General features: G+C 38.9%; 1 protein-coding gene across 3 annotated transcripts in view; it reads left to right on the top strand.

The window, feature by feature from the left end:
- The window catches only part of LOC126237092 (fatty-acid amide hydrolase 2), a 180,461-nt gene that overhangs the window by 51,909 nt on the left and 111,712 nt on the right, over positions 1 to 16,840 (top strand). For all 3 annotated transcript variants that reach the window (XM_049946895.1, XM_049946896.1, XM_049946897.1), the window contains exon 5: positions 6,886 to 6,997. In XM_049946895.1, the coding sequence (XP_049802852.1) occupies positions 6,886 to 6,997 (112 nt within the window). The remainder of the gene's footprint in view (positions 1 to 6,885; positions 6,998 to 16,840) is intronic.

The raw sequence follows: 16,840 nt of genomic DNA on the forward strand, positions 1-16,840 counted from the left end.
CTATGATGACCAAAATGTATGATACCCCTCCTTTTCCTTGTGGAATTGGTCCAAAAAAATATGCCGCTGTGGGGTCGTGGAATGACTTGGGAATAATAGGGTACATTTTGAACTTCACGTGAATGTTATTCTCTTTCCCTTTCTGACAAATTTCACAGGTTATAATTAAAGATGCTATTTTATGTCCTAGCTTCTTAAAATAGTAAGACTTATTCATATGAGTTATACACTTTTTGATTCCGAAGTATCTATATCCTGTATGAACATACCACTCCAGTTTGTCTTCCACTACCTTCGGAATGCATAAACACCAACGCTGTGATGTTAAGCTCTCTCTCCAAAACAAGTTATGACCTATAATTTTCCATTTTCCTATTTGATTAGGAGGCAATGAGTTCTGGATACACAGAGAAAATGTCTCTGTAAAGTAAGGATCATGATGGATATTTTCAGTTATTCTTTGCGCCATTTCGTGTAATCGGATGTTCGGATTCTGCCGATATAAAATTAATGGCAAAAATAACGCCAAGTCCTTCCATGCGTTTCAATCCTGCCATTCATGTGGGTAACCTTGACAAAGAATCAGGGACAATGTTCTCGGAACCTTGTATGTACTGTATCTTAATATTGTATTCTTGTAGGAAAAGCATCCATCGCATTAACCTACTATGCAGTAAATTGGTCTTTATAAATGCAGATTTCTGATCCACATACTAGTGTTTGAAATTTTTGAATACTCCACACAATTGCTAATAGTTTTGTTTCAGTAGCCATGTAATTTAATTCATGCTTATTTAGACTATGGCTAGCAAAAGTTATGGTTCGATGTTCTACATTATTCAGATTCCACTCTCCTTGGAAAAGTTCTGCAGCAATTCCATAATCAGATGCATCTGTTGAAATGTTAAATGGTTCGCCCATAACTGGATGATGTAAAATTGGTGATTCATCAAGCGCACTTTTGACGTTTTCAAATGCATCATTGGCACCTTGATCCCAAGTCCATGGCACTCCCTTCCTTAATAAATATAAAATTCTCGGGTCATTTAGTTTTTGCCCTCGTATGTACCAACGATATTATCTGGCCATCCCCATAAATCCTTTTAACTGTCTTAAATTTCTGGGCTATGGTCATTCTTAGATAGCTTTGATGCATTCAGGGTCTGGTCTAATTCCTTGTATCCCTATAATATGACCTAAGAACTTAAGTTCTTGGCACCCAAAGTACGATTCAGACAGTTTCACCGTAATACCTTTTTCTTTAAAGTTTTTCAAAGTTTTGCACAAAGTTAAACAATGTTCTTCCCAAGAAGCCGATATTATCAGGATATCATCTACATATATTATCAAGTCCTTCAATAACTCTCTCCCTAGTGCCTCATCTAATGCACGTATGAATGCGGCCATAGAGATATTAAGTCCGAATGGCAATACATTGAAATGATATGATTTACCATCAAACAAAAATGCTGTATACTTTTTGGATTTTGGGTGTAATTTTATTTGCCAGTATCCCGCAGTCAGGTCCATAGTGCTATATAATCTTGCCTTTTCAAATTTGGATAGCAATTAATCAATATTAATTGGTCGGTCTCTCTCTCTGTCTCTATATGCCGATTCAGTGTATGAGCGTCTAATACTAATCGTACTCCGCCTGTAGCTTTCTTTACCACGACCAATGGATTATTCATGATGCTAGAACTTCATTCTATAATATTATTATCAGTCATTTTATTGATTTCATCTCTACCCTGCTTCCTTTGAACTCACTGCTACTGGATACGGCTTACAGAAGAATGGAGAGTCATCTTTGATTTTAAATTTACAAATATTGTCGCTGATATTACCCGGATGATCGAAAAATACTACTTCATACTCCATTAAAATTTTATATAAATCTCGCTTTTGTTGATCGGTTAATATTAGGGACTCGTTAACTTTGTCTTGTATGTCAGTTAGAAGTGATACTTGATTTACATTATGGACCTTTGGTGACAATTTTGCTGTAGCTGTTAATCGCAGACACTTACACTCAGTTGTTTGTTTCCTAATGCAGTTATCTGTCACAAACTGTGTCCAATATCTACTGTCCCCTTTACCAAAACAAAGAAGGCTCTCGTCAAAGTTTAAGATGACTTTAAATTCTAATAACCAATCTAAACCAAATAATACATCTCTATTAATATTTTATACTGTTAATAGTGTTTGCCGAAATAATATATCTCCAATACGACAACTCACTTGAGTTTCATAGCTCACGATTTTACTCTTTGTTCCTGTTATCTCGACTATGTAAACTCCCGTTACTGGCAATAGCGGTAAGTGCTGTTTAGTCTGTAATGAATTAAAGAGTGCATTGGGGATGAGTGATACCTCACTCCCTGAATCTATAAATATGTTAACCTCCGCAGTTTCCACTGCCCGTGCTATTATAGGTTGTGGGTTATTGGTATCTAAACTCGGTTCTTCAAGTAGTAACTATTCCTTTGCGGGTATTTTGTGGGTAAAGTTAACATACTTATATGGAACAAGGCCTCCTAATGTATCTCCATGACCTGGGCCTCGGCCCTGGGTCTAGATCGCCTCGTGTTCTCCTCATTATTACTAATTACAGGCTGGTTACCGAAACAAGATATCACACATCCATTTGTGCTCTATTGTTACTCTGTACAAATTCCTGAGAAGTTACTGGACCTAAATTTGAAGGTGGATGCTTCTTCTGATAATTGTTCCATTTTTCCAGTTGCATTGGTGTACTCTTGCTAGGTTTGCCTCATGTTTATTGACATTATTCCCACTATTCCTTTTGTAGTTCAGATTTTCGCATTGGTGCAAGTTTTCATTGCGGTCCTTATTTAAGGCATCAAGTGCATCTACAAAGGACAACTACTCTTCTACTGTCTTCCACCTACTACATAAGTTTCCTCGCATATATGGGTAATCATCTAATTAAAATCTGCACTAATCCTTCTTCCTCCATCGGCTTATCTAAGTACTTTGCACGTGTTAGATGCCAATCGAAATACTTCCTCATTGTACCCCAAGTATTATTGTAATATTTTGGGTCCCACAAATCTGATATTAACTTCTCCTGGGCACTTGCAGACCAATACTTCTCTTTAAATTTCTTTTGAAAATCTTCCCAAGAGGAAAAGTTCTCAATATTTACTGTTCCCCTTTCGGAGGCTTCTCCTTGTTCCTGGATAAGTTTGAATTCTCTCCAGAGTTAGTCTATGCCCTTCCTGGTATCAGTAAGTTCAAAAGAAGCCATAGGTGACACATTCCCAGATGTTATTCTCTCAGTAACTCTTCTTTCTATAATTTCTTTGACTTGTCCTTCCAAACTACTTACATTTACGATATCAGAGTTTTGTCTTTTCTCTTTAAAGCTTCTTTCTACGTTATCCACTCGTGTACTTACACCTGTAAGTTGTGATTGAATTACAGGTATTAACTTGCTCTGCTTATCTGCACTTTCTTTTAAAGTACTCAGTCCCTGCTTTACAGCATTAAATTTAACATTACACACATTTTTGAAAGATCCTAATTTTTCATTGATTTCTGATTCTACATTATTATATCTGTCCTCAATCTCAAATTCTAACTTTTTTGATAGCTTCTAGAAATTATCATTCTGTTTACTACTAAGGTCAGTGAACATTTGATTTACTTGAGTGTGCAGGGAACTAGTCAATTCATTCTTTAAATCTATCTTAAAATTCTCTAGTTTATTAATTAAAGTGTCGAATTCATTCTTCAAATCTCCAATGCCTCCACATAGAGTACTAAATTTACTTTGTGAATCTATCTTGGCACTTATCAATCCTGAAGTTTAATTCTGAGCATCCAATTAATCATTTAAAGTTTCACTCTGAGCATCTAATTTAGCATTTAAAGCTGTACTATGTGTGTCTAATTTAGCATTTAACTACAGACTCTGAGCATTTAAGGCTTCATTTAATTGAGTTTTGATGACATTTACCAACTCGGACCAGTGTGGCCCTTCTTTACTAATTTTCATAGCCATGACTGGTTCTGAAGTTTCCCCAATTTGCTGTTCGTTATCCATATTTTTACCAGCTTTAGACCTTGTGAGCACTTAAAAATTAACTTTAAATATAATAACTACACTAATAAAGTTCACTCAATAGTTTGTATCACTTCTTGCGAAGGTACTAAAGTTTTGTTTTGTGCTCACCCGGCGGATGTGACGGCAGGTCAACATCGGTGAACAGCAGCTGGTGCCGACGACATGATACATAGGCTGGTTTCCACGTCTGCGTCCCCGTGATGCGTGTGAGAGCTGTATCCTCCCTGCAGCAGATCTTCTTAGTCGTATCGTTCTAGTCATATCTCTTCTAACAAGGGGAGGCCACGACGTTTGGAATGCGGATTAACTGCAAACTTCGTACACTCGTAGTACTCCATTAGGACAACAAAATGTGTAAGCACTAGTGTGTACTTCACAGCGTTATTGAGAAAATCGCAAGATAATTTCAGCCGTCACATGTCGTCAAATATATACACCTGTGCATGGCCATTTTTACCAGGAAGCACTGGCAGCCAAGTGGTTAGCGTTCAAGTCCTGTAATCGCTGGATCGAGTCCCACTAGTCAGTTTTTTTTTCCCTAACACAGTCATTTTCTTTACTATTTATATTACAATTGATGTAACAGGAAAAATACGTGTAATCGGATGAACTTTTATTAAATTTACAATGTTATTTGGCAGTCTACAAATTTTTATCATCACAAATAATGTAATGTTCATAACTACCGACTAGTAAATGACCAAACACATAAAGTGATACTGAAAATGTATGCTTGCTGTGTCTTCAAAATTGTTCGTATTTAATCGAAAGAGAACGAGAAATTGCTTCTCGTTAAGACGCTGTTAAAATACACCCGATACTGCATGACCAATGATCAGCACCGATATTTAAGGAAATACTGCGTTATGTATGGTTTGCTTCCAAATTATCGGCTGAAAGAGAGGTTTTAGAAAATGTTAATGAGGTTTGTTTTTCCACGGAAAACCTCAAAACACCTCGCGTGTGTGGAAACATAGCATTTATTCAATGCAGCTGGTGCCGTTTAACTTTGTTTTTCATGTTTTTATGAAAAATACCATCCCGCAACTTGTACTCGTAATGTCGAAAGCAACCATTAATTGTACATCTTTTGAAAGCCGTCTGTGCTGGTCAAACTTGGAGGTAACAAGTCGTTTCGGGCTCCTTCCAGGTATAAGGGATTTCTCAAATCACGGACAAGCATACATTTTCAGTATCACTTTATGCGTTTGGCCATTTATTAGTCAGTAGTTATGAATATTATATTATTTGTGATAATAAAAATTTGTATACTGCCAAATAACATTGTAAATTTAATAAAAGCTCACCCGATTACACATATTTTTCCCATTATAACAACTGTAACATAAATAGCAAAGAAAGTGACTGTATTAGAAAAAAAAAAAAAACTGATGAGTGGGACTCGATCCAGCGACCCAGCGACCCAGCGATTACGGGGCATGAACGCTAACCACTCGGCTGCTGGTGCTTCCTGGTGAAAACAGCCACACGCAGATGTATATATTTGACGATCAAAATTATCTTGCGATTTTCTCAATAACGCTTGAGAAGTACGTGCTACTGCTTATTGTGGCCTTCCCTTGTTAGTCTAATACATCGAGATCTTCTCTGCGGTTTTTAATGTAGTGACTTTCTTATGTCTTCTCCTTCTTTACATTCACAAATTTTCTCCATCTGATACTTTGGGTTTAATTAAATTTCTTGGAATGATTCTTTCATCTCATAATGCTTGGTTGCTATGGCAACACATGATATCTTCTTATCTCATTTTTGTCTCAAAATTCCTGTTTTCTTCTGTCCTTTCACACTGTTCGCCCAGTTCTAACGATTTGACGACTAAGAGTGTGAAGTGTATGTGCAAACGTCCCACTTCTCTTATACAAGTCAACTTACTTGGTGTGCACAGCCAATCTTCTTCTCTGGATAGCCGGCTGCTGGAATCTATAAACTTCTTCTTCAAAGAATAATGTTAGTTACAGGAACCTTAAAGACTCTCTCTCTACTTGAGAAATAATTAGGTACTCGAAGAATACTTTTCAACAATTATCGGTATATCTGAGCTTCATAAAGAACAAAATTATAATTTCTCATGTAAATATTTGACTTCTTGAAAGTCACCTGTATCGTCTCACATTAGACACAATTAAGATTCATTTACAACAGAGTTGGTTTAACAACCACAGAAATCATAAACAAGTCTTGTCTCTAGCAAGCCTGTGTTAAGAGGCTTTTTGACTTCCGAATCTCGATTGTTCTTGTTATTTTTAACAATGGTCACTGATATGATTAGCACAGAATAACCTAGAAGTTCCATGGTTCTTTTGTATACTTTTACTAGAACTTCCATGAATCACCAGACAAGTACTTGTCTGTGCCGTTTGTCCGCCGCGGCTACCTTTGCTCGCGACTGATTTCACACCTGCACACACAAACATGTGACGCGCAGTAGGTAGGGTTCTAGCATCCCACTCTCACTTCTAAAATATCGTGTGTTCAAGATGGTAGGAGGCCGAGTTCTAGAATTTACGCAGAAATTCTCAAGACACAACCTTTGAGCAAAATTTCAAACTTAACCATTGCAGGGTTTAAAAAAAAGTGATCCCTTAATTCTGTTGCACCGTGTGGTAAAATGTGAATAACTTAACATTCAAACTTCAGTACCAAAATAGTTTTAATATTCGTGGTGGCTATTCGTGTATTATTTATGTCCACTTTATACCTATTAAATATAAAATATCATATAATAATTTGTTGTTTACCAGTGTTTTTCTTTTGTGTTTTTCTTTATCACATAGGCCTGCATTCAAGCTGCAGCAGCTTCCCCAGTTGGAATAGGCTCAGATATTGGAGGTTCAATAAGAATGCCATGCTTTTTCAATGGCATATTTGGCCACAAGCCTTCTCGATGTAAGTGCAAAATCTCTCTGTATATTTAATAATGATTGTGATGACTGATAAATGGAAGTTGTTAGTGTTTCTGTTTGTTTATTTTGTCATATTTCATTATTCTAATTATGTGTGTGGAGCTCAAATTTTGACAAACTGTTGTTGCCCAGAGAACATTGTGTGCCTAGGAGAATAGATACTGCAAAACTTGTGGTACTGACCACATTGAGGTCCCGGGCATCAATAATCAAAGAAAATATGGGATTGCATTCTGTATTACCTTTCAGTGACATATAGTCGATGAAGAAAACTGCTTCAATATTTGCATTTAAGCATTGCTATTACGTATGCAGCTGCTTGTATTGAGGGTCACTTTGAAATATTGAAAGACACTTCCATTTTCCATTTCGGCTGTTACACAGTCTCTTTCATTTATATCACCTAATTTCAGCTGTCAGCAGCAGGAGCAATTCAAAACAGCCACTGGATGTAACCTTGAGTGTGCACGAGTGCGCGCTCGCGCGCGCACACACACACACACACACACACACACACACACACACACACAAACACAAATCACCTGTAAATTAGAAACACTAATAATTTGTAAATGTATTGTTCATGTCACATTACTCTTGCAGACTTTTGTGCCTACCTATGGTGGAAATATACTTACTGATAAATTTATGACTGCACATGGTTTCTTATCCTTTCTACATTAGCTGCTGCTGCTGCTGCACACTGAGGTTTTATCAAAATTTAAATTGAATGAGTAGTCCAGGATGGATGTTGATAAAGTGTAAATCGAAGATTTATGAAAGGGTCATAAAATACTGTACTCATTAACACGAATCTCAAGGAACTGAGAAATCGGAAGTTATTCTTAAATAAATTTTTGTTAACCAGGGAGTGCAGTTTTTTGTGTACATTAACAATTTACGGTATATATGTACATACATCCATACTACAGCATATTATCTATCTCATCATAGAAAACCATACAGTACCTACTATCTATTATCTCAGAAGATTAAAAAGAAACTTTATAGTGTTATCAGGTACATCAACCATATTTACAACATCAGTTTGCAATAATAACTCTGAAAATGAACAAGAGAAGGAAAAAGGTTTACATTAATTACTGTACCATAACTTTAAAAAATGTATTTAGAGAGCACTTTCTATGGAAAAAATCCTGTATATTGCACTGTCACAGATTGGAATAAACTGCATGGTAACTTCATGACCAACTGTACTCATCTCATGGTTTCCATAAAACTAACGGTAATCTCAGATGTTGCAGCAAAATGTTCTAAAGTGTCCAAGGCGTGTAGCAGTTCCTGATAGGTGGGTGGACTGCAGTTCAACAAGTAGACTGGAGTGAGGGATTGTTTTGAGTGAGGTGGGTAGAGGGGGAAAAGAGGTAGAAATGGCTGTGGTTGGGTGACTGACAACTCTGAGGGAGGCAGAAGGTATGGAGACAGGCACCACATCAGGTGTGTTTGTGCGGTGCTCAATGATGATAATGTGGAGCAGTGGACTGGGAGTACTTGATAGGCAGGGAATGGGTAGAGGTTGTGGGTGCAGTGGCTTAGCAAGGATTGAGGCCAGGAGAATTATGAGAATAAAGGATGTTTTGCAAGGATAATTCCTATCTTCATTGTTGAGAAAGGTTAATGTTTGAGGGAAGGGTCCAGAGGATATGGGTTGTGAGGCAGCCATTGAACTTGTGCATGTTGTGCTCAGCCATGTACAGTTTATTACCCACTGGGTGGTCACTTCTGCTCTTGGCCACGATTTGGAGGTGAACATTCATTCTGGAGGGCAGCTGGTTTCATTCCCATAAAAAATGCATTGCAGAAATTGCAGTGGAGCTAGTATATGATATGGCTGCTTTTGCTGGTGGCCCTGACTGATGGGCTGGGATAAACCTCTGCCAGGGCTAGAGTAGGACATTCTGTGTGGGTGAGTTGGACAGGTCTTACACCTGTCTCTCCCATTGTCCTTAAGAACAAGCTGCAAAGGGGTAACCTTCTCCCATTATCATCTTAGACTGGAGCAATGGAACCATATCTGTCTCTATGCTTTTTATTATCTTTTTATGATTTATCATCATGTCAAGAAATGAGGGACATCTTACCCTTCAATGTTTTCATCCCTCTAAAGTGGTATTCCACTGCCCACCCAACATACAACCTGGTCTGTCCCTGTGGAAGACCCAGAGGCAAGATGTGTCAAATTCACTCATCCAGCACATCCTACCCACATTCTATCATAGGGTTATTCTATGCCATCAGAGCCAGGACTATCTGTGAAAGCAGCTTGTCATATGTCAGCTTTACTGCAATTTCTGCACAGTATTGTATGTGGGTATGACCACCTACCAGCGGTGCACCAGAATGAATGGAGACTGCCAAACTGTGACCAAGGGCAGAATTAAACTCACACTGGTGCAATATACTGCTGTGTACAGCATGCTCAGGTTCAGAGGCTGCTTCACAGCCTGTGCCATATGGATCCTTCCTCCAACACAAACTTTTCTGAATTACATAGGTGGGTTTACATAGGTTGGGTTTAGAAAGGAGGAGCAGTTCACTCAGACCCCAGGATCAGAAGGACTCGCCTGTTGTGAGGATGAGGGGAAACAAATAGGAAAGGGAAGGCATCAAAAAGAGTAGAAGCTCTCTGACAGTATGTCGGAACATTCTTGATTCCTCTCCTGGCCTCAGTCTCTGCCAACCCACTGTGGCAGGGGGCTAGTGGATAATGAGACCAGTAGAATAACAGGAGTGAAGGATGCACTTTAAAACCAGTTACCATTATTAACATTCAGTAGTCTCTCAGATCCCATGGTATTGATACCAGGTAGAGCAAGTCTTGCAGCAGCTGTACCCTTAAGTTTGTGTATTGCTCCTGGTTTATTGTTTACATAAACACATCCTAGTATTGCACCTTATTCCCCTACTTCTTTTTGTCATTGAAGTACACCAATAGATGTGACTAGGTTTTGTGGCTATTGCCAGATCATTATGAAGGAGTTCATTTTTGTTTGTGTTAGCTGCTGTTAACTGGCTTCATATGGCCATTGTTAATTGCCCTGGTGGTGAGTGGTTAAGCAATGTCCCATTGTGAAACCATTGTGGAGCTTGTCAGCCCCTGTATTTATTGAGTTTTCTGTAGAGAACCTCAGGCTGGCACCAGGCAGGCATCTGATGATGGCTGATAGGATGTGCCCAGATCTGGAGTTGTTCTGTGAGAAGGGTAGTATGTGACTAATTGTCAAAAGGCTAGCCACTTATCTCTAATGAAGAGACAAATAGCTTTGAGACATTGCCTGCTGCTAATAATGGGACAGATAGGGGACTTGTGCATTGATCTCACCTTTTAATGTGGTCAGGGCATTTGTAGAGGGGGAAAAAAGATCCTATTAGTGGTAGGCAGTTCCAGTGTTAGATGTCTGATGGCCCCTCTTAGGAAAATGTCATCTTGAGAGTGGAAACAAACCAAATGTGTGCTTGATGTACCCCAAGATGAACTGCCTACCAGGTGGAAAAAGCCTTTATGGGAGCAGTTGATACCACATGTTGCAGTCAGATGCACATCTGCAGCTTACTCATGTTGGCACCATCTATGTCTGTCACTTGGATTTTGAGACTATTATCAGTTCTTTCTGGAGACTTGGTGAGGACAGCTATATTCACTTGTGAGGTCTCTGCACAAATGTTGATTAGCAGCATTGTTCTGAGGACTGAAAGGGCCCTCTGTTCTGGAGCTGAGAGGAGGGTCTAAGCCAGAAGCTTTCTGATGCTGTGACAAGACCGGCTGTGGCTTCGTAGGCCTACACACATAATGGATTCTTGTAAAGTTTTTCAGTATCAGACAGGTATACATCAGACACCGTAAGGGCACTAACTTAGTATTCCCCCCTCTAAATTAGATAAAACTCTGAGGCCCCCAGCTGATAAACCACAGTCGGACATTCACAGTAAAGTCCTAGAGCTCCTACTTCTTATAGCAAGCTGTCAATCCTCACTTAGTACTGTACTCAAGCAGCTGTAAGAAGATCCCTGACAGCTTGTAGAACTGTTGCCAGCTTTCAACTTTGAAGGGAAAAAGGCTGCAAGCGAAAAAAATTGCTATCTATAAAACTGTGACAACACTGAGGCTTTATGATGGAGATGTTTATAAAATCATGTCATATTATTGGTTGAGGTAGACGTGTGAAGCTTCTGCGTCCAGACTACCGCAGCTGTCAAGAGATCAACTTATACCAACTCAACTATAGGAACTAAGAGATGTTTAAAATCTCATGTTTTGACAACACATGGAATGAATATCCTAAGATAGATTTAACTCCCCCACGAAGAGGAGTGTTTGCTCTGATAAATAGAAGCATTACATTTAGTGAGGTGCAAAATGAATCCAACTGCGAACTGATATTGACGAGATTAAGCAGGATTGATGGATTTAATTGATAATCAAATATTCTGCCAACTATCAGATTCAGATCCATTGATCATAGAGACACTCCAAGATAGCCTAAGCCTGACAGTAGAGAAATACCCCAAGTATGTGGTAGTAGAAAGTGGTGACTTTAATCTGCCCACTGTCTCCTGAGAAAGCTTCGCATACATTGTTGGTGGTAAGAACAAACAGTGATACTTAATACATTGTGTGGAAATTGGCTCACTGCCCACACAGGAAAGAAATATTTTAGACATTCTGGCTACAAACAGACGTGATTTTTTATTTATTTATTTATTTTCGAGAGTGACACCAATACCAGAGCATGAAGTTATTATTGGAACAGTGGTCATAAAGGTGAAAAGATCATCAAGAAAGCTACGAGAGTATTTTTGTTTGGTTGAACTAATAGAAAGTCAACTTACTTAAATGTTGAATGAGAACACTTATTACAGGTCCACCAAATGCGGAAAAATTATGGTTGAAGCTAAAGATGTTGTAAACTGCAGTCTAAATGTGTACATTGCAAATAAAATTATGAAATATGCTAAAAACCCATGACAGTTTAATGATACCATTCAGAGGAATGTTGCAAAAACAGACTACTACAATCTCATTAAAAAAGAGACTGCAGGGAAGCTTATAGAGAATAGCAACTCAAGCATTTGTAGGGAGTGAGGTTCTGGCCACAGATCTGTCAGAAAATCATAGGAAGTTCTGGTCCTGTGTAAATTCAAAGAACAGGTCCAAACCTACTGTTAAATCTTTCATGTGTCTGTCTGGTGTTCTAACTGAAAACAGCAAACAGATAACTGAAATATTAAATTCTGCATTTAAAATTTTATTACACAGGAGGGCACTACTGTAACTGCCTCACACACTCACAAATTAGATTTTATTAGCACTTCCAGTATTAAAAACAGTGAAGACTACATACAGCAAAAAAGGCAATAGATTCTGACAGAATCATAGCTAGATTTTACATTGAATATACTGTTGATGATATACCTAGTGTTCCAGATATACTCCCATCGGAAGTCAAGTGTGCTCTAGATAGCATGAAGAAGGGAACAGTGCCGGGTGATGATGAGCTCAGCGTTGACATCCTCAAACTGGCAGGAGAGGTAATAATAAATCACTTGGCAAAAGTATTTACTTCCTGCCTGCACTATGCTTCAATCTCACTATCGTGGAACAAGGCTAAGATTTTTTTGATACACAAGAAAGGAAGTATTCACAATATTAAAAACTACCGTCCTATCAGCTTGCTCTCAATTTTGTACAAAATTTTCACAAAGATCTTGTTAAACCGAATTAGTTCCACCCTAGACTCAGCCCAACCTATAGAACAAACTGGATTCCGAAGCAATTTTAGCACTATTGACCACATTCTGACCGTTAGTGAAGTGATAAGCAGAGAGAATGAATACCAACTGCCTCTCTGCATTGCCTTTGTTGACTTTGAAAAGGCATTTGACTCTGTTAGCCATGTAGCTGTCCTCCAAGATTTGAGTGAGCAAGGAGTGGGAGCAGCATACATTGAAGTGCTCAGGAAAATCTACGAGAATTCATCAGCTTATGTTAACATCGGCGAATCAACTCAAGAATTCGGCATCATGAGAGGCGTCAAGCAAGGCGATCCCTTCTCCCCAAAACTGTTCTCTGCTGTATTGGAAATTGCTATGTCAAAGCTGAGCTGGGAAGGTAAGGGAATTAGAATCAATGGAAGAAGGCTTACCAACTTGAGATTTACTGATGATATTGCCTTACTGGCCAAAGACTTCACAGAGCTCCAAAACTTAGTTACAGATCTTGCATCGGAATGTCAGCTGGTTGGCTTGAACATGAACCTTTCCAAAACAAAAGTAATATCCAACAAATGGGTCCCAGCTGGAGATGTGAAAGTCAAGGACAGTCTACTAGAAGAGGTCAGTGAATATGTCTACCTTGGCCAGATTATAAATATGAAGGGAGATATAAGGCCAGAAATCTATCGACACATCAAGCTTGGCTGGCAAGCATTTGGGAAGAATTCAAAAGTATTCAGATCAAAAATGCCAGTAAATGTGAAGAAAGCAGTATTTGATCAATGCATTCTTCCTGTGATGACGTATGGCTGCGAGACATGGACACTGAGCTCATTCACAAAAGGGCAACTTAGGACAGCACAGAGAGCCATGGAGAGATCAATGCTGGGCTATACAAGAAAGGACAGGAAAAGGGCAGATGGCATCCGGTCTGTGACGAAGGTTAATGACATCTTAGAGTAGGTTCCTTGAAATGGCAGTGGGCTGGCCACGTTGCAAGAAGAAAAGACAACAGATGGTTGCAAGAAGAAAAGACAACAGATGGACGAAGCTAGTACTGGAGTGGGGTCCGAGAGAGCACCGGAGGCCTAGAGGAAGACCACCAGACAGATGGGACAAAGACATCAAGAAGATCGCTGCTAACACCTGGCAGAGAACTGCCCAAGACCATCCCACTTGGAGAAGACTTCTGAAAGCCTACCTGAATCCACGACTCGAAGAGGCCACATCATCTAATGATTGAATTGGCTGATGATGATGATGATGATACTGTTGATGAAATAACTCCCTTCCTTCATCATATTTATTGAGAACCTCTTGTGCAATGAATAATCCTATGTGACGGGAAAGAGTAAAAGATCAAATTTATGAATGCATGGTGTCTGTTCTTTTGGACATGATCAAGAAAACAGACACCACACGCAATCCGCAGCTGTGAAGCAGTTGCGATAATGCTGTGTCATGGCTGGTGCAGTGGTTAATGCACCTGCCTAGTAAGCAATAGATCCAGTACACATTTTCATTCATCGCCGTTGATTCTGCGTAATGTCTCACTGCAACTGACAGCAGTGATCCCATTGCAGTTTCTATTTAAGATCAAGTATTCAGAGCTACAGACGGCTTTCACCGATGTCCACCTGTTGCAGGATTGTAGAGCATAGTCTAAGCTCTAACATCACAAAATTTCCGGGGGAAATGGGTATTGACTGAGGAAAAACTGCTTGTAGGAAACGCAAGTTGCTGTTCGTACATGAAATCTTGCTAGCAGTAGATGCAGGTGAACAGGTAGATTCTATCTTCTTGGGTTTCCAAAAGATGCTCATCAACTGCTAACAAAGATATGCTGAAGTGGTGCATCTTCAGAAATATTTGAGTTTTTTGATATGTTATACTGAATGGCATATGTTCCTCAAAATGAAAATAATTTCAGGTTTGCCCCAAGGAAATGTTACAGGATCTCTAATGTTCTCAACATATGAAATGAATTATCAGATTGGATCAGAAGCACACTGTAAGTTTATTCACTAGTGATGTCGTTGCCTACAGAAATTCTGAAGGACTTGGTGTAATGAAGTTCTTTGCAAGTGTGGATAGCTGTAAGATAATGCCTATAATAATGGCTGTAACAGAATAAGGAACCAGGCTGTATCTGATTTCAGGATTAGTGGTTGAGCATCATGACCATGTCACTTCATATGAGTATTTAGGGTAATATTTGGAAGTGATATGAAATCGAATGATCCTGTAAAATCAGTATGAGGGAAAGCAAATCGAAGACTTAGGTTTGGTGGAGCGGTTCCGGGAAAATGCAGTGCATTTGAAGGAGAGTGCATACAATTCTTGGGTAATGTTTTCAGAGTCCGTATCGAATAGGCAGAACAACGGACATCAAACAAATGCAGAGTGCCACTAGGATCATAATATTCAGAATAACCCATGGGAAAGTAACAGAAATGCTTGGAGAACTTAAATGGGAAACCTTGGAGCAAAGATTATGTAATTCTCACAAAAAATATAAAAAGAAAGAAGACTCAATCTAGCAAACGAACAATAAAGCATAATCATTAAAATTAAGACCATAAAAACAAAAAAATTAGAATGATAAGAACTTAAATAAACTGAACCTCTAGCAGTAATTATTAAAGAACAAATTCAAAAACTAAGCAAAATCAAACTAAAACTTCTATTATATATATAATAGAGGGAAACATTCCACGTGGGAAAAATATATCTAAAAACAAAGATGCTGTGACTTACCAAACGAAGTGCTGGCAGGTCGATAGACACACAAACTAACACAAACAAACACACAAAATTCAAGCTTTCGCAACAAACTGTTGCCTCATCAGGAAAGAGGGAAGGAGAGGGAAAGACGAAAGGATGTGGGTTTTAAGGGAGAGGGTAAGGAGTCATTCCAATCCCGGGAGCGGAAAGACTTACCTTAGGGGGAAAAAAGGACAGGTATACACTCGCGCGCACACACACACACACACATATCCATCCACACATATACAGACACAAGCAGACATATCTGCTTGTGTCTGTATATGTGTGGATGGATGTGTGTGTGTGTGTGTGTGTGTGTGTGTGTGTGTGTGTGTGTGTGTGTGCGGGTGCGCGCGCGAGTGTATACCTGTCCTTTTTTCCCCCTAAGGTAAGTCTTTCCGCTCCCGGGATTGGAATGACTCCTTACCCTCTCCCTTAAAACCCACATCCTTTCGTCTTTCCCTCTCCTTTCCTCTTTCCCGATGAAGCAACAGTTTGTTGCGAAAGCTTGAATTTCGTGTGTATGTTTGTGTATGGCATCCTTGTCAGATTCTATACAGCACTTGTGGCTGAGTGAGTTCCTTTTCAACTATAATACACCATATATCCCTTGAACAAAAAACCGTGTCCTGTAATTTGGAGAAAGCACAAGTCACCCCATCTCCAAAACAGGTAGTGGAAATGACCCACAAACTACTGTCTAATACCTTTGACATCCATTTGCTATAGCATCTTAGAACAGAGTCTGAGCTCAAATATAATGAAGTATTTTGAACAGAATGATTTCCATTCCAACCAGCATAGCTTCAAAAAGCATTAGTCGTGTGAAATCCAACAAGCGCTGTTCTCACATAATGTCCTGAATTTCATGGCTCAGGACATCCATAGCAACACTTATTAAAAAAAGAAGAGTCATATAGGGTATCAAATGAAATTTGTAACTGGGATGGGAATTTCCTGTTCGGGACGTCACAGCATGTCATCTTGTATGGAGAGTCAATAACAGATGCAGAAGTAACTTCAATTTGACCCAGGGAAGGTTGTTGGTATCCTTGTTTTTCATATAGTGTATTAATGACCTGGCAGATAATATTAGTAGTAACTTCTAATGTTTTTTAGATGATGCAATTATCTGTAATGATGTACTGTTTCAATAAAGCTGCAGAAATATTCTGTAAGGTTGTGATAAGATTTCATGTGGTGAAAGGATTGGCGGCGTGCAGTAAATGTTTACAAATGTAAAATTTTGCACTTAGTGAACAGAAAAAAAGTAATATCTGAATGCAATATCAATGAATTACAGTTTGAATAAGTCAGTTCATATGAA

This window comes from Schistocerca nitens, chromosome 2, assembly GCF_023898315.1.
Source record: "Schistocerca nitens isolate TAMUIC-IGC-003100 chromosome 2, iqSchNite1.1, whole genome shotgun sequence".
NCBI lineage: Eukaryota > Metazoa > Arthropoda > Insecta > Orthoptera > Acrididae > Schistocerca > Schistocerca nitens.